General features: G+C 39.4%; 2 protein-coding genes across 7 annotated transcripts in view; one reads left to right on the plus strand and one right to left on the minus strand.

Moving 5' to 3' along the window:
- RASSF3 (Ras association domain family member 3) overlaps positions 1-2,876 on the plus strand; it is a 93,578-nt gene extending 90,702 nt beyond the window's left edge. For 2 of the 3 annotated variants that reach the window (XM_038155572.1, XM_038155574.1), the window contains exon 6: positions 1-2,831. In XM_038155572.1, coding sequence (XP_038011500.1) covers positions 1-150 — 150 coding nt within the window. In that variant the 3' untranslated portion in view covers positions 151-2,831. The other variant, XM_038155573.1, reaches the window with a different exon arrangement.
- The window catches only part of GNS (glucosamine (N-acetyl)-6-sulfatase), a 27,587-nt gene continuing 11,003 nt past the window's right edge, over positions 1,540-18,123 (minus strand). For 2 of the 4 annotated variants that reach the window (XM_038155571.1, XM_038155570.1), the window contains exons 8-14: positions 17,743-17,861; positions 17,017-17,120; positions 16,576-16,677; positions 15,274-15,381; positions 14,497-14,607; positions 12,487-12,647; positions 8,097-11,682 (exon numbers count right to left, since the gene is read on the minus strand). In XM_038155571.1, the coding sequence (XP_038011499.1) occupies positions 11,607-11,682; positions 12,487-12,647; positions 14,497-14,607; positions 15,274-15,381; positions 16,576-16,677; positions 17,017-17,120; positions 17,743-17,861 (781 nt within the window). In that variant the 3' untranslated portion in view covers positions 8,097-11,606. Of the gene's footprint in view, positions 6,079-7,494; positions 11,683-12,486; positions 12,648-14,496; positions 14,608-15,273; positions 15,382-16,575; positions 16,678-17,016; positions 17,121-17,742; positions 17,862-18,123 lie in introns of those variants that run through there. The other 2 variants (XR_005259199.1, XR_005259198.1) reach the window with 2 other exon arrangements.

An 18,123-nucleotide genomic window follows, 5' to 3' on the forward strand; every position in this document is an offset into this window, starting at 1 on the left:
TGGGAAGCTTTTAGTATTCCTGAACTGCAAAACTTCTTGCGCATACTGGACAAAGAGGAAAACGACCAACTGCAGATCTTGAAGAACCGCTATGCAGCTTACAGGGGCAAACTTGAAGAAGCCCTTCGCGGGGTGCTGAAACCTGGCTAAAAAGGGGCCAAAGGACACTCAGGAGAACATGCGCTACCAAATGTCAATAGAGCATGCCAAACCCAACGTACAAAGAGCAGCAGAGAGTAGTTTTCTTTATTCAGAAGACTGTTTTGTGATGCCAGGGTAGACTTAGTTCCATAAGCCAGGTCACTTAGCATCTTGCACCCACAAGCAAGGGATTCTGCACGTTTGTACATCAGTTTGCAGCCCTCTGTGTGCCTAGAGAGTTTTCCAAGTTATCTTGGTGCAAGCTGTGAAACTGTAAGCAATTTCCTAGGATGCTATGAAATAATACCTTTTTTTTTTTCTTCTTTGCTTAATGGTATCTTTACAAGTAAGGATGTGCAAATTGATGGGTTAAAAATACTATTAAAGCCATTTGGATGAGAATTAGAGCACTATCTTAGAGATGAAATTGATTTGCACTACCTTTCTATTTTTGAATAGTTACTGTATAATTTGTGAGAGAACTGTTATAGGTGGAAAGCTTATGAGATCCTGTGGTTTGTACTGTGAAATTGTGGAAAGCTTTTAAGTGGTCTTAATGAAGAAAGTAAAGAGAAGGTTGAAAAGAGAGTAAGAGTTTGGGGAGAAGAACTCTAAAGGCTGACAGGAGGTTTTAAATGAAAATAGTATTTACACAGAGGAAAGTTGAAATACTAATTCTACAAGGTTAAAGTTTTAGTATGTTTTAATATTGTGAATAAGTTTTATGGTTTTTAACTGTGTAAATCCACACTGGAAAAGAAATAAAGAGAATGGGAATAGTGGGGAGGAATGAGAAGCAAAAGCTAAGTAAGAATGGAAGTGGAGCTGCACATACAGGTCCCTTTAGGAGAAGTTGATTCCTTAAAGGCATAGTCAGGGTTTGAAATGTGTGGCAAACCTAAAAAGCTGCTTACTTGAATTCTGGAAAGTGGTCCATGTCTTGGATAACTCTGTGAGAAATACCTGTCTAGCGAGGGTGCAGACATAAGCTACAACTACAGATGCATTTGATTTTTATTGTAAGTCAGGTCTTTCCTCTGGCCCAGTGATCCATTTTTAGGCTGGATAATCTTGAATTACCACATCTGAAAGACAGAAATAGCTTCCTCTGCTTCTTTCTTTGCTGAAAGCTCAGTCAGGCAAAGAAAGTAGAATTTCTTATTCACATTTCCAGCTCAGCAGAATATTAACATTTATTGTCTGTTTTGGTGACTGAGCTTAGTAACTCTTGCTTTTAATAATTCAAAAGGTTTTTTCCTTATGGTTTTTAAACTCTTAATTGAAAAACTGATTACCAAATTCTGCAGACTGCTGATTTACTTGATTTAAAAGTAGGAAAAATGTAGCAAGAAAACTTTTTAGTTTAGTGTAAATATATTTGTTGTTCTTTCAGAGTTATTTATCTTAAAAAAAAAAAAAAAAAAAAAAAAGCATGTTCAAAAGAAACCAAAGAAGTGGGTGTGCAATAGAAGCATGGAAGCATGAGGCAGATTTGAGTGACTGATACTGTAGTCATTATCATGCCAGAGAGGAAATTAGTTATGTACTGGAGGGTGGAGGAGTGCTAAGGATTGAAGAGCAGCAGAAGTTGTGGTGGGGTTTTTTCCCCTCTGTTCTTAATGTGTTCATTTTAAATTCCCAAGGAATTGTTAAAACTTTGGTGACATCTAATGGATACTGTGTGAAACTCCAAGATGCTTCTGTTCTTCCCCTTAATTTTATGTAATTGTGCCTTTGTTTCCTTTCCCTCGTAAGATTCTTTTTAAAACTCTTCACAAGGTTTTTAGGTAAAAAGAATTTGTAAGCTTATGAGACAATCATAATGTTTTAAAGAGTTAAGAGAAATTAAGAGTAGGACTAACTATAAGATATATCTAAGGCATATCTTGTTTGTTCTTTTTAATTTCACATGTAACATTGTAGTGCATGTGTGAGTTAGTAACATTATCCTCAAGTGAGACACTTTATAATGGTTCAGGGAATGCTTTTGTGTTTTGTTACAATTTGTTTTTCTAGGAATGCAGCAGCGTGTTGTTGGGTATTCTGTTAACATCTTAATTTATGTGTCTGCCCATAGCTATGTAATCATTGCATAACCGCTGTCAATATTGAACCATTTGTTGCTCAGATTTAAACACTGTTTGAGTTTTAAAGTTGAGTATAAAAATATGTGAATTTTGGTTTTACTTGAACTAAACTATCAGTCTTTTTAAGTAGGCACATCTTCATTTGCTTTAGCCAAAAACCTCAATCAGTGTTGTATGCACTATAAGTCTTGATTTGGGGTGAAGGGGAAGGGGGTGGGGGACCAAAATAAACTTTTATTTTAATTTTGTCTTAGTCCACAGTCAATTATTGTAAGATGTCATGTGTGGAGGTAATTTTCTTCTTTTTTGTTCTACACACTGGCAGTTACAGCAGCTTTAATTTAAAAGACATGGTCATGCCTGGTCAGTTTTATCTTTTTTTAATTTTAGCATCAAATTGAACTGTCAAAGCTTTTGTTGCAAAACTGTTTTCTTGTCATTATATGATGGTACCAGAATGACTAAATGATGAGGGAGGGGGAATGCAGGGAAACATTAAAATGTATGTCTTTAAATACAAACATTTAAACTATTTATAATTTTAACAAGCTTAGTTTTATTTTTGTAGGGAAGTTTTTATTCCCCTAAAGTTATTATGGAAATGGCAAAAAAGTGATGGTTCCATTATTAAAGCTGAAGTTGGCAACACTTGGTCACATGACATGTGTTTGGCTTTTCCTTTCCCTGGTGATGTGTGGTGATCGTTTTGAGGCAGAGTGGATTTCTGTGTAAAGCAGCAGTGAGTCCTGCGGGCAGACACAGCTGCCTGTTAGCCTAAAGTAAGGTTTGCCTGGGAGAGAGGGAGGGAGCAGAGCTGGGGGTCGTGGGGCTGACCCCTCCGTAGGGGGAGCGCAGTGGTGCTGAGTGGGACAGCCCATGGGCGAGTGGTTTCCTTTCTGTTGAAAAACACCTTGCAGAAACGAGGCCAATACACGAAAACTGGAGGTGATACGTCAGCCCTCTCTCCCCAGGAACTGCTTTTTACTCCTTTTTATCTTTAATGGCTTTTTAGTGGTTTTCTTCAGTAGTATCCGTGTTTAATTTTCCAGTTACTGCTCTGTGTTTCATAGAAGTGGTTTGTTCCTCCCTGATTTAATTGGTAGAAGGGAGCTGCTGAGCTGTTTGCTTTGGTCTCTGTGGCACTTCCCTGGGCACCCTGGCCCCGCAGCAGAGATGGCAGTGGCTCAGCCAGTGCCTTGAAGGCTGGTTTATGTGAGACCTCATGGTTTGGTGTGTGCAACAACCCCATTAGGACTGTGTGTGCACTTGGTAAGGCCTGCAAATGGCAAGCTCTTAAGCACTCAGCCAGGGTGGGATGGATAAAAGCCCTAAAGATGCTGGAGTCACACAAGTCACTGGGCTCTGCCTGTGGCAGAGTTATCTACTACCAGAAATACAACTCAGCAAAAGAAATCTCATGTGTTTTGGCTGGATCAGGGGCAGAATCATCCATCTGGAGACTGACGAGTTCAGTGCGGAGGCAGAGCAGGACAGTAGCATCGTCTGTGGAAGCAGCTGGGCCACTCCTCTCCATGGCAGGGATCAGCACATTGTCAGTCTGCTTTGTCTTCCTGCAGGCTGAATTTTTAGCGCTGAAATTTTTGAACATTTGCAACGAACCCCACCAGACTCCATTCCCTTCCTCCCCTCCTCCTGTATGTGTGCGAGTTTAGAGTGGTTTCTCTTCCTTCCCAGGTTCCCAGCATGGGGATTTCCAGCTGCAGTCCTTGCAAGTTTTGTCAGTATTCACTTTTTACCATCTCCCATTCATCTAGAACCATTCAGGTATGTTTTCCTCCTTCATTTTAATGTTCAATGGCATGCTTGTGTTAGTCGGGAAATAACTGTGCTTTCAAAACTTTTCCTACACTTTTCCTCTTGCAGGAGCGTATAAATTACACTATTTAAGTTCATATGCAGAAGAAATAGTTTCTCCTATAAAACTGCAAAATAGGAACACTTTTTTTAATAAGTGAGTTTTGAGCAAAACAATGCTGAGTAGTGCAGTATTCATACATTCCCAGAGGGAGATTTGTTAGTATACCTCAGACTAATGATAAGGAATAAAACTGTCAAGGATTATGGGAATTTTGTGTTTGTATTTGTTTCAGAAAATAAATACTCATAAAAGTCTATATACTTTTAGCTTGGGCCTGAAAGCTCCACAGAATCCTTAATTTAGTCGGAAGTACCAATTTTAACAAATTGTTTAAAAAAATAAGTTAATACCTTGTTACTAGTATCTCTGGAATAAAGTCCTATTACTTCAACTTTCTAGTCCGACGTTGTCCTTTTTTTACATCTACTTTATAATTAATTTGGTGCCATTTTGAGACTTGACCTCTTGCCTTAGTTGGATCAAGTGAATGAAAAGCTGCAGATCATCCTTACAGGACAACTGAAAGGCTGAGTCTCTTACTCTTGATGATGAAGGCAAGTGGATGACTTCCAAATGAGTAAAGTTATGCATCTGCTACATCTGCTCGGTCAAGAAGCAGGGACTCTGTTGAAAATTCAAGCCAGGTAAGAGGAGACTGTGATCTACTGTTTAGAGCACAGGTTTAGTGCTGTGAACTGAGGACTGGCCTGTTCTGGAGGAATTATTTTCCTCTTGATGTGCGAATGTGTAAAAGAGATTGCTGCAGTAGCCAGTATGGACAAGTAGGCAACGCCCAGTTCAGAGCAGTTTGAGCCAAGCACTTCAGACACTGAGCCTGGCTGCTGGCACTCCTTTTGTGGTATTTTTCAAGAAGATGCTGCAAAGGCCAGGACATGTTTGTCTGAAAAGCACCTTCCTGTGCTATGTGCTAGCAAGGTGGGAGGTTAATTCCAGAGTGTTCTTGTTTGCCTTTGTGCAAGCTGAAATTAGAAGTGTTTTCAGTTGCAGCAGCGTAGGCCTGAAAAGGACCCAGCCCAGCACCCTGCACTGAGGCACCCAGCGCTAGCAAATGGCTTCTCAAGCTGTTTCCTTCCTGCTTTCCTCAAAGGTGGTTTTTAAAAACTGTCTTTTTATTGCACTTTCTGTTCTCTGCCTCTGCCTCTACAACTTTCAGAAAGGCCAGTGTTCACAGCTGGAATTTTGAAGGTTTTTTTAAATCCAAGGACTGTTCCTGCAATTGCCAAATCTAACTTTTTATGATGCTGTATAAAGTACTAACCTGGTGCTGTCTTTCTTGTGTGCATTTTCCATATGAATAAGACAGGACATTACAGATAAGGTAGTTCTGTCTTTACCACAAATACCAATGAGAGAACTAGAGTGCAAAACTCCCTTCACTAACTCTGTAAATCTAAATATAGCATTGTGGCCTTGCACGTAGCATGAGAGAAAATAGCATTACAAGTCTAAGATTTTTCTCTTTAAATACAGACTCTGGAATGTGATCAGAAATTTCAGCTGTTTCCAGTGTGTCTCAGGAGGAATTAGAATGCCAGTATATATTATGACAGCAAAGTTCAGCCTCTTGGTTTTTTCCCAGGCAAAGTTGTATTGGAACACTGGCTCTGAAGCTCTCCCTTCAGATAAACAGGTGCTTTCTGTATGCCAGTAATCCTAGACAGTTCTTTTACTCTAGACTTGTCAGATGATACTTTCAGAATCTGCCCTCTTTGCTCCTAACATTTTTCCATAGATGTGAGCGAGCAGATGTTAGACACTTCTGTATTTTTATCTGCTCTGGTTTGTCAAATGAGCACTCACAGTCAGAACTTGTGGTTCTTTTAGTTCTTTGCGGAACTTTTAGTAATACTGGTGCAGAAGGGCAGCATAACTTACACAGAGTATTTTCTGTTGCCAAGTGCCAGCACTCATTTTTGAATGTAAACAAGGCTGAGTGAAAATGCAGGTCACCTGGAAAGAACACAACATCTACCTTAGTTCAATCTATGTAAATAAAAGATATATCAGAGGAACATTTCCAGGAAGTTAACAGACTTTACACTGCAAGTGTGTTTTGTTGAACAGTAGGTCTAGGACTGGTCATGTGCATAGTGCTGCTGCAGAGCCTGGAGCAGCCCAAAGGCAGGAGGACACTCTTTTGTAGAGGTGGGGCTTAATTGCTGCTGGTGTTTTTTCTGCAATACTCTGCAGAGAAGCTTTTGAAGTTACTATAGGATTTCAAAAGAACTGAAATACTTTTGTGAGGTTTTTGCCTTGTAAATTTGAACACTTCAAAAGCAGAGGAGAAAAACGACTAAGCAGGTATCCGGTAAAAAACGTGGTTAGCCCTGTAGTGTAAGACTTACAGGTTTTTGGTATTATTTTAAAACATCACAACTAAGCAAAACCACAACACACAGGGTTTTTTTGCTTAGGATTTTCATGTTGTAGGAGAAGAGTTATGTTCTTGTTTTGGATCAGTCATTGTAATGTTTTCCTTTCATCTACTGCCCATTTTAGTTAGCTGATAACAGAAGCTAACTTCTGTCCTGACAGAAGCCTCAGGACAAAGGTAGATCACGTGAGCTCTGCTGATGCTTTCACTGATGTTCATCAACAGCATGAGAACATCCCCATGAATCTTTAGTCTCATCCTTGATGCCTTTGCTGCCAACGCATAGGAATCTACAAAGTCATTCTTGCCAAGCAAGAGTCACGCAGCTGGCTTTTCCCTAGAACTTGCACAGGAAAAATGAGGAAGTGGGTGATTCAGTTGAGTTCTGTCAACTCCCTCTTATTCCTTTTTTTAGAAAATGGGTGGATTTTGGCAGCTGGAATAAGTTGAAACAACTTCAACACCTCGAGAAAGCAGATTACTCTGAGATTTGTGAGCAATTACTGGACCACAGTTTTAAACACAGTCCAGTGGATACTATCAAAATACTGACAGCTGAATCTGACTAGAGCAACATCTGGAAAGGAATAGATTAGCACTGTCTTTTCTTTCTAATCATGGAATTCCCCTGCTCCATCCCTTGAATGAAGTAATAGGCTGTGTATTTCTTTTTCTAAAACAGGTGATTCTTTTAGCCTTGTAACAGGAATTTTCTTCACAAACGTGGCTTGTCCTTAGAAAATTAATGACAAGGAGATGTGGCAAGCTTCCATGACCCTGACGGTAGTGTCACTTGGGCTGTCAGTGATGGGAATGTCTAAGTAATACAGAGCTGCCCTTTCTTGTGGTGCTGCACTAAACTTTATAGTTTTCATAAGCTGGAACATCAAAAGAAAGCAAGCAATGTGCAGGCAGCCATTAAATATTTTTGTCTACTTAATGGAATACTGCTGCCTCCTTACTGAAGGAGAAATGAAACTGATACCACATGATTAAGCAGAAATGCAAATAAAATGCAGAAATACATGTTTTAATAGCTTGTGAAAGCCTCAGACTTAAATAGGTTAAAGGTGTACCAAGTCACCACCTTCTACAGTTCAGGAAATTTATGTACTATTCTTAAACAGAAACATCCAACAAATTCAGCTCTGTAACAGGGACTGAGGTGAAGAAGTAGTGTTTATCTTATTGTTGGTCACAGTTCCCATTTTGGAAAAAGCCTCACATGTCATTTTAATCTTCCTCTTTCCTGGGGCAGAATATATTACACTTAATTATGAACAGCAGTTTCTCCATTGTTCTTTCTCTTTTCCATCTATTCAGCCACGCCAGTTTCCAAGGAAGTGCAAGCAAGTACAGGTTGCATTTCACTTCGTTCCTTCACCTCAGGGTTTCTTCCTGGTGCAAAGTAGTCAGGTGCTGTCCTGCTAGACAATAGTAAGATTCCCTGTGGCCATATGAAGTTGCCCTTGTTAGGTAGGAGGGCAGTAAAGCAGAGGCTTTTAAAGGCCTATAAAATAGGAATTCAGCCATTTCACACATGACACAGCTTATTCCTGTAGGAAGGTTTAACTCAAGCTCAGTAACAAAGATAGGAAGTTTGATAGGCAGTTTATTTTTTCTTTCTTCAAAAGTGCAGCAGTGAACAGGGTCCTCTGGAAGGGCACTTTCTAAACAGATGTTCAAAACAGCAGAAATACACTCACAACATGCTACAGCAAAGTATGCTCACATACAGAGAGACATACAAAGAAAATTCATTTTAATTGAATCACAATAAATGACAGCTGTTTCATTATGTTCACACACTGTACTCAGCTTGATGAGCCAGTCTCAAATTTAACTTGATTGAAAAGGTGTTACACCTGCTTTGGATGTGTGTTTCCACGTACATGTTCCTCTACAGCTTCATTCCCCAAAATGAAGAAAGCCTGTTTTCTGGGCCCATGCTGGGTAAGCAGGTGCTGGCTGTATTCACTTATGCTGAAGCGATGGTAATGAATGTTGGTTTACTTTAGGGTAACATAATGAAGTTATTAATTGTATTTCTCCCTGTATCATATCTACTTTACCAGATCAGATTATTAAAAAAAATCACAGCTCTGCTTTTGATAATAATGATTTTTTTAAAAAAGTAAAAAAAAACCATGATCACATGTTATTTAAACTCAACTCTGTACCAGTAAGGCCCTTTATTTAAAACTCTGTACATTTAACCTGAATGCCTTCCATAACCAGGTATAGATGCAGCCATGGTCAAATAACATATGAAAGGGAATATCCAGAAAGACCATTTAGTTTTAAAATAACTTAGTTGGGAATTAGATCTGGATAAGAGTCAAAGATCCTTCATAGTGGTTTTTTAATTATCAAGGATAAGAATTAACACTGTTCATTTGCGGCTGTAAAAATACTCAGAATTATCTGCTTTATGGCAACAGACACAAGTGATAAACTGCTCTAAAAGCAATGGAAGGCAGGCAGCTCTTGGTTCCTGTTCTTCCTTTACTACATGCTAAACAATTTTCAAGTCTTTATCAAAAGTGGGAGTGAATCAAATATTCCCCTATACCACTAAGTAAGGGCTGATTAATTTAATTCTGAATTTCAGTTTAATACAACATTTACTACCTATGCCAGATTTCAGGTATAGTGTGGTTCTCTGACAGTGAGTGTGTTAAATTACTGAACCTTGGAATGAAATGCTTTACAGGCATGCGCAGACAGCAAGAGTATTAACTTGGGTAAAACATCTGGTCACTCATACTGAGTAATTTGCATCAATGCTGTCAAATTTCATATTACTAATTAGGCAAAAAAATAAATAAATCAAAAGAACATGTCCTTGTTAGGGCTTAAAATCACTTTAAGAAAAGACTGTATTAGAGTCATATTTCTGTACCCATATCAAAGCTTTTTTTCTAATAAGGAGCAACAGAATACACATTACTTGCACTGAAACTTAAGCAGAAACTTGATGTATGACCCAGATTTGATAGGACTGATGAGGTTTAATGTGCAGCAGTCAATGTATTTCACACTAGCCTCCACACAGCTACCAAAGGAAGTTTAAACAAAGAACAGGTCTGAATTGCTAGAATTCTCCAAGCAAAACACTACCTACATGAGCTCAGTAAGAAAACCCTTGGGAGCATGAAGACAACTTTGGTTTGGTTTCTAGAGACAAAACAGTGTATAAAGGATACTGATGGCCAATACTAAAGCTTGAGAAACAAAAAGTAAGATAAAGCTACAGTTGCAGTTGAGAAAAAAAAAAAGTCCTGAGTTTTTGAAAGCATGTAAGGAGTCTGACTATCCAAAACCCTCTGCATTTATACGGATGCCTCAGCTGAAACATCACCTTTCAAGCTTTTTTTTTTTTTCCTTCCAAATATTTGGTCACTTCTGAGAGATTTGAAAAAGTTCTATAGAAATCAAACTTGTAGACCACCACAGAAGTTTGCAACTCTAAGCTACATTAAGGACTTCTGTGCCTCAGAACTAAAAGCCAAGAAAATTCAACTTATTTTGTTGTAGCATTGCTTGTATCCAGTTGGTGGATCTGCACACTGGGGTATGCATCTTCACAGCTTTGAGTCATACTGCATTGCCTACTTAATGATTAGTTGAAATAATCATGCTCTCTACTGGGGTAAGAGATGTGAAATAACTGAACAACAAATAGTTTTGCTACAGTTTGTTTGACAAGGGAATGATTATCATTCCTGAAAACAGAGTTGATTTGCCCACAAGCAACACAACCTGTCTTGCAGAAGATCCATAATTCAGTGTTTCCAGGTGGTGTTTTGCCAGTGAATCTATACAGAAGTTACATGGTAATGCAAGTTTGTGTGTTTTTCAAGATTTAGAAAGATACTCAAGTTTGGGTGCACATGATGGCTGCATTTCAGATAAGCCTAATCAGAAGGCTGAAAAGACATCACCCTTTTGGAGGGAAACCAAGTGACTTCTGACATGCAGACCTTTGGTGTGAAGGCCACGTTTTGCAGGTTCCAAGTAGTTAGGTCTCAACCAAAAAGCAACACACTATGAAGCATTTAAACTGCCTAAAATAGCTCTTAGCCTAATGTCTAGTGAGCAATGATTCTATCATTTATTCTTACCTAGTTGCTTTGAAAATAATTTACCTTCAAGAATCTAATCAACATAAGAAGTTAGACAATTCAAGACATTTGGAGATTAGAAACAGATCACCTCTACTGTGGTACCCTGGTTGTTGGATTTTGTTTATTTTACTATTACTTCTGTTTGAGTATTAAAACAGACTTGAGTTAGCTCAAAGCACAGGCACACTTACTTGAATACTTGTTAGTCTCAACAGTCTCTTAACTCACTAGGAAGTCAGTCTAAAACCCTAAAAGGTTTTTCAGTAGTACATAGTAACCCAGCCCAGCATTTAAAACCAGGAGGCTGAAATTACATTCTTGTTTGCAAGCTACCGAAGCTGTCCTACAAAATTCATTGGTCTCATCTCAAAGTGGTCTCACTGAAAGAGACTATTTAGTAGATGGATTTTAGTTCTGCACAAGACACTTGCTAGTCTTGCAAAAGATCCTACACTTTTGACTAATGCCCTCCTACTCTCTTTTGGGCTCGTTTGCTATTGTCCTTAACAGCCTGGAGCTCAATACAGGAAACCTATAATTAGCATAGATTTTAAGAAGGTCTGTGACACTGAATATGGGTGAGCATTACTGTGCAATAGCACCTGCCTATCTAACCTGACTCAAATACACATTTACTCATTTTTTAGAACAAAATAAACTGTTCCGATTCATAGACATAGGTTCACCTCTGTGCCTGTGATATGAAAGGTACTTGAAAGACAAAGGTGGTAATCAACGATCTGAGCAAGACAGATTAGCTGTGTCTAACAATTTACAGTTAGAGTTCAGCTGTAAAATATATATATTGCACAAGGCAACCAGCTAAAGACAAGGGGGTTCCTTCCAAACAGGGTTTGAAAAGCCCATTAAAAGTCTTCCAGCTGTAATCAGCAAAAGTTAACAGAGACAGACCTGCTGCAGTCACTGGAGAAACTGGTGGGTTGGTAGGAGCCCGTTGCAAGAGGCTCCCGAGGGTCTTACAAGAACTGCGCAGAAAACCTCCGAGCCCGCAGGCCGTGATTGCTGAACATGAGCCGTGGGTCAAACCTGTACCTGGAGAGAGGAACAGAGTCAGCATCAGCCGCCAGGCTTGCAGTGACCAGCATTTCCAGAGAGCTTTGCTAGAAGAGCTCTGGTACAAGGCTATGTGAGAAGCTGCTTCCTCAGCAGTACACAGCAGTGCTATTGCAACAGATAAACTGTAACAACATGCAACCAAAAAGCTGAGTCTCCAAAGAAATAAATCCTAGCTACAATGTACAGGCAGCACAGGGGCATGTATAGCATCAAGCATTCAGGTGCTACATTCTAACAGCTTTGCTGTCCCAAATGACAAACTTATGTAGCACTTTAAGGACACTGTAAGGACATTTTAAATACTGCTTAAAAAAGCTTTGGTACAAATGATCAGGGACTGAGTTTTGAGGCACAAAGTACTATTTACTTCTAACAGGTAATACAGACAGCTCAGGTCCTGCAGGAAATGTTCTTGCAAACAGCATCTCCAAGAACAATCAGAGCTAGTACTTGGAAAATACCTGCCTATAGAAACCAGTAGAACTTTTCCTGGTTTGCAGGCAAACCTGAGGTCAGTCTCTTGACTACTCAGAACAGCTAAAGTGTACAGTTATGCTAAGTCAACAACGTGTGACAACATTAAAGTACTAGTATCATATCATCAAAGTTATACATGGTAAGTTAAAATATAGATTAACCATTAAAAAACAGCAGCATCAAGAAAACATCTCTATTAAGAAAACAATATGTATATCATAAATACCCTCTATAAAAGCTGAATTTAAAAACTATATAGTTATATTTACAAGTGCTACAGTAATGAAGTGGATCGGTGTTTACCCGGGATCAAAGACACCTGGTGTACGGCACGTTGCTCCTGAGCAGGACTGCAGCATCATTAGTCGATAGTTCATCTTCTCTAGAATTTCTTGATCAATTGTTTTAGCAATGTTATTTATCTGGTGTGGATCTGCAGTCAAGTTATACACTTCCACAAACACCTGCAGAAGAAAGTTCCTGCACTGTATTAAGTTCTGAATGCTAATTAACAGTCACATTATTTGAGAAGAATGCTTTATGGCAGCACACAGTCTCAGATGTTAGTTTGAACTCCACTGCAGCAGCCCCACGCATAAACTGTGTTCAGCCATGCAGCTGTGGGGTCAAAGACAGGACAGTGTGCAAGCATAGCAAAGTTTTGCAGTAGCACAGTTTAGGTGAAAGTAAAAACTTTTCCAACAAAAGTACTCACCTGCCACAGCAGATTCTTTTCCAACACTTGTCTTAGGACTGTAAGACTACAGTAAGAGGCCTTGCCTAAGCTGGCAGTCTTTTCACTAATAGATCTCAAAATAACTTTATTTCATGTCCATTACATCAACATTCTACACTCATTATCTACTTAGAGCTATCTTACTGAGACGGGTGTCTTAACTTCTTTATATACTAAATAGCTGAATACAAGTATGCTACAGCCTCAAACAGAAAAAGCTTATTCTGTGTGCATATACTTTGAGTTTTGTCTGGAGGATTTTAGGGCAGCTTTGTTTTTTGGTACATTAAATCTCTAGACACTTCTGTGGGACAAATACTGGTCAATAGTATCTCAAGAATTTAGCTGTGGTTTTGTCTGTGCTAGAGTAGGAGGCCTGACTGCAGATGATACTGATAAAAACTGGCTGAGTTGTGTCTAACTTTGATAGACATATCTGGACAGACTTTGGCCTTTTTCTTACAAGGTTCACTGCAAGGTTATAGAAGCCACATTGTTGCACCTTTCCCATACTGTTAGTTTTGTTCCATCTAGCTCGGGTATGCAGAGTGACCCAAAAATGCCACAGCTGTACCTGCTTAGTAGAAAAATCCCAAAGTGACATGAAGAGTATTATTGAGTCAACTTTGGAGACTACTTTTACAAAGAAATCAACAGGGCTTGTTTAACTTGATTATAATTTGTCAGAAAGGGGAAAACCAAAGTCCAGGGTCTGCTAATTGATATTCTGGTTTCCTGTACAGCTTTTCAGACTAACTGCAAAAACATCTTGCGGGATTTTCCTCCCCTTAAGCTGCTCATCACAGACTACCATACAACACATTGTGTGTTGCACATTACTGGGCATACCTGCTGTTCATGCAGTGCCTGCACAGCTGCTGACAGCACAGCTTGTTAGATCTGTGACCCAACTGCCTCAAATCCCACATCCTTGCTGGAGCAGCTGTGTGCAAACAAGCACAGCTCAAGATCAGCCCCGTGACACACCACCTTTTGTAGTACAGCACGTGCTCCCACAGTGAGACCTGAGCAGCCTCTGAAGGGGGGACGTTCTGTCCCTTACACCCAAACTACTCAAGATAAGGTCAGAGACCTTTCTCACAGTTGTAACTTCACCGCTGTTTTTGCCAGACAAACAAGCAAATAATAGATGAGAAATTATTAACCTGAAATTTCAGGTCTTCCCAAGTAAAAGAGTTGAACACTGTACCTCTGCTGTGGTTATGGTATCAGAAAATATTTGTTGCTCAAAAGAGACTGTTACATGGAGCTAGGCTAAGAGAGAGAACTGAAACCAGTCCAGTACAGCTCTCTGTGAGGCTGTTAGGTGATGCCAGAAGGTAATAATCATGGTTTAGGCCTCAGTCATCTCCCACACCCTCTTTTTCCCCTTCTTCCCAGAGCCCTGCTACAGTTTTGGTCAAACATTCTCAATAGGTGATAAGTACTTGAGCGTTTATCCTGCAAGCAATGCCAGTCTGCCTTTCAGAGTACTTCATGGAAACCTTGAGAGCTGATAAGAGTGCAGACAGTCACAGGTTGTGCACAGTTGACATTTGCTGGTCAGACAGACTTACCTCCCGGTCATCAAACTCACAGTACTGCAGATCCCAGGAAGCTGACAGTGTCCTTACACAAGCATACGTGTTGTTATAAGCATCTTCACAGACACAGTCTGGGAAGCAGTGCTGTGAAGCAAGCAGCAAACAAAAACTTCAGGGCAGAAGATTAACTTTTCCTAGAGTCTGTACCAGCTCATGCCAACTACAGCTAACAGATGAGCACCCAGATCTTAAATTAACACACACAAATTTCCACTGGAGATTTTAAGCAAAAACTCATTGTTGTTATTAAACTCACCATGACTAAGTGCATTTTGTCTGGGAAACAAATGTACGTACACAGAAGCGAACAGCACAACACGCTATTGAACACAGCACCATGGGATGCTTTACTTTAGTAAAGCAAAGCAAACCTGCTTCAATTTAGAGAGTAACTAGTGACTTAAATAATAATCACAAACGAGAATTGTGCAATAATGTTCTTTCTAAACTTTCAGTAGCCTTATGTCATTGCCACACACTTGACTTAAGCCCACACCTTCCTGCATCAGTCTCCAGCCCTGAGGCTCCATAGAGTCCCACTGAAAGGGTTTCTGTGATCCCTCTGGTCATATGGACATGTCAGTTCCACATGGCTGGACATCTCCTTCCAATTGTCAAACGCTGCACAGGAGCTACAGAGCTGGCTCCTACTTACACACTGTGAGCTTACTTACAGGACCAGGTTAGCCCACACAAACAGGTTCAATTCAGCAGCTAGTCCCTAATATTAACAGATCTTTTCTTACTTACTGTGACTCCAGGTCCTAGGCCAGGACAGGTAGGATCACTGCCATTGTATCCTTCTCCTTGGTACTCCACCAAGAAGTCTGATCTCCACGTGACATTTTTGTCTCCTCTCTACAAGAGGTTAACACAACTTAGTATCTACTGGACTGTGAAACAGAAAAAATTCTCTGTGCTAACACTAACACTGTCCACTGCCTACTAGGCAGTATCAGTCTTAAATAATTAGCTTTAGGTTAGAAGGTCTTGTGTAACTGGAAGACAAGGATTAAACTCCAAAAATATTAGTACACCTTCCTGTGAGGCTTTAAAATACTATCTTCAATTTATAAAGATCATGCACTAATACCAAGTAGGAGCCACATGGCCAAGTACTACTATCCTACAGACAAGATCCCTGCAACAAGGCTGTTTCCCTTTGATTTGTATCACATCACCACAACAGATGGAAGAAGATACCCTTGGCAAAAAACCAACCAAGCAAAAAAAGAAACAGCTTTAAGAAACAACTAGGTTTTAAGCTGGTCTATTTGCAGCTGCATTTTAAAAGACAGAGGAAGATGAAAGTTTACAGTTAATATACAGCACCACCCCAGGCATATGCAGCAAAACAATGAGTTTCAAATTTGATTCCACCAGAGTTTAGATCAGGTGCCTTTCACCTGCTTCTGTCTAAAGAACAGCTTAAGGTTTGGATACAAGGTTTAAAGAGCAAAGCACCATTTTAAGTCTGGATGATCTTTCCAAGCTTACTTTCCAAGTAAGCTGCCTTCAATTTATAGACTAAATTTAATTAAAACTAAACAGATCACCTGCAAGTAGCTTTATTGAAATAGGCTTCTGCTCACCTATTAGAAAGGTCAAGTTTACTTTATAAAACCACATGCACTCTTTCTAGAGTTGGCAGGAAACACCAGTTCTACTGAAAATGGAGTCAAACCAAAGATTTAATAAGAACAGTCTGCTTTTCTCCTATTCCTATGCTGAGAAATGCCAAGGAAAAGGGGAAGGAGAATGCAAGGTGGAAACAAAATACAGGCTTCAAAACGGGAATTACTACAAATGTGAGAATCATCCAAAGGATGACACAACTTTCTATTATATGACCACAAAGTTGTAGTGCTTATGAAAATACATCTGCATTTAAACATACCTACTTTTTCACTCAGCTGTGAGCATCCCACTTGAAAACAACATCAAAGGAAGAATCTGGGTTATGAGTCAACCTAATCTATCAAAGGAAGTAACACTGACTTTGAAGAATTACCCCTGCAAGAATCATCGGTTACTATCCCTGTCCCTACTTACCAACAGTGGCAACAGTGACATCCCATCCATCTGGGTCTTATTCAAGTCATACCCCGCAATATCCAGAATAGTGGGACCCAAATCAATATTTGCAACAAGCATCTGCAGGATGAGAAGAACTTAACTTCAGAAATTCAGAACCTATTTTAAATACTACTGATTTCATTTTTATGGGCTAATGAACCCTGTAACATTGAAAAGCAGTGGTAGGGAATCTGGAATGCGAGTTCAAAGTTAATTTGCTTTTATGGCCTGCAATGGCTTAATTTGATTCAAGCAGGAACAGACAGCTTTTTTATAATGAGGTCTTTGCACTTTCTACCACTCTGTGTATTTCATTTAATGGCTACCTATATATGCAGAGTAACAAATTAGCAGCTAAAGTGGTAACTGTGAAACAACATTAAAACTAAATCCGTACTGGGATTTCACTTTTCTTACCTTGTTTGTCTGATTTGGTTTTATCCCTGGTCCTCGAACTAGCAATGGAACTTTGATATCAAACTCATAGAGCTGCCGTTTGTCTATTGGCAAAGAAAACTGGCCTAAACAAGAGAAGATGGAAAAGTTAAATGGCTTCTTGTTTACATTATCAGCCTTGTGTTACCATAGAGTGGTTTGGGTTGGAAGGGACCTTACAAAGATCATCTAGTTCCGTCGTTATGGGCATGTTATTACCACCAACCCATTTTTAAAGAAGAGAGGTTGTTAACCTGAACTATATTAACAAATTGGAGGACATCGAGATAACTTCAAAGTATAAGCCATATCTCACAAAGCTTAACACTTAGATACTGCACGTTTATTTGTACAACATGATACAGGCAAGTCTTTGACATATTTATGGATAACCCTCTTATACCAACTCTTCCTACAGAACACAGAGACCCTTCCTTTATTTCTGTCCTAATTTTATGCATACCAGGATACACTGGTAGAAATCAATGCTGAAAACCACAGCCAAAAAAAAAAACCCCAAAAAACCAACAATAAAATCCCAAAGACCCCACACTGCAACTCCAGATTGTTTCGCAATTCGAATCAGTACTTCTGACATCTATAGTTTTCCACAGCTGCTGTTCCCATTTTCTGGAGTGGTCATGAGGGTGAAAGGTTATGCAATTCCTGGATCCTCTACAAATAAGCAGTAAGCAGTGAAAATTTTACCAGTGTGGAAGCCATTGTCTGATGTATAAAAGATGTACGTGTTGTCTAACTCTCCATTCACTTCCAATTTCTTCACGAGTTTCTCTATCAAGTCATCTACTGACAGCAGAGTTTGCCACCTATACAGAAACAAAGCAATTCACATTTGAGTGTGAAAAATTTGGAATAACCCTGACCGCCAGTAGGACATTTATACCCTGGTTCCAGTCAGCAGCATATGCACTGTAAGTGAATTATTTTGCTTACAAATTCTGAAAACAAATTTCATAAACTCCTACACTTTTTTTTAAGGCTGCAATTAAAGAAAGAAATATATTGTTTGTCCTCAGTTCTTGTTGATTTCTGTAGTGTCTGTGAAAGACATCAAAATGCTGATTACTT

This window comes from Motacilla alba, chromosome 1A (genome assembly GCF_015832195.1).
Source record: "Motacilla alba alba isolate MOTALB_02 chromosome 1A, Motacilla_alba_V1.0_pri, whole genome shotgun sequence".
NCBI classification, from domain to species: domain Eukaryota; kingdom Metazoa; phylum Chordata; class Aves; order Passeriformes; family Motacillidae; genus Motacilla; species Motacilla alba.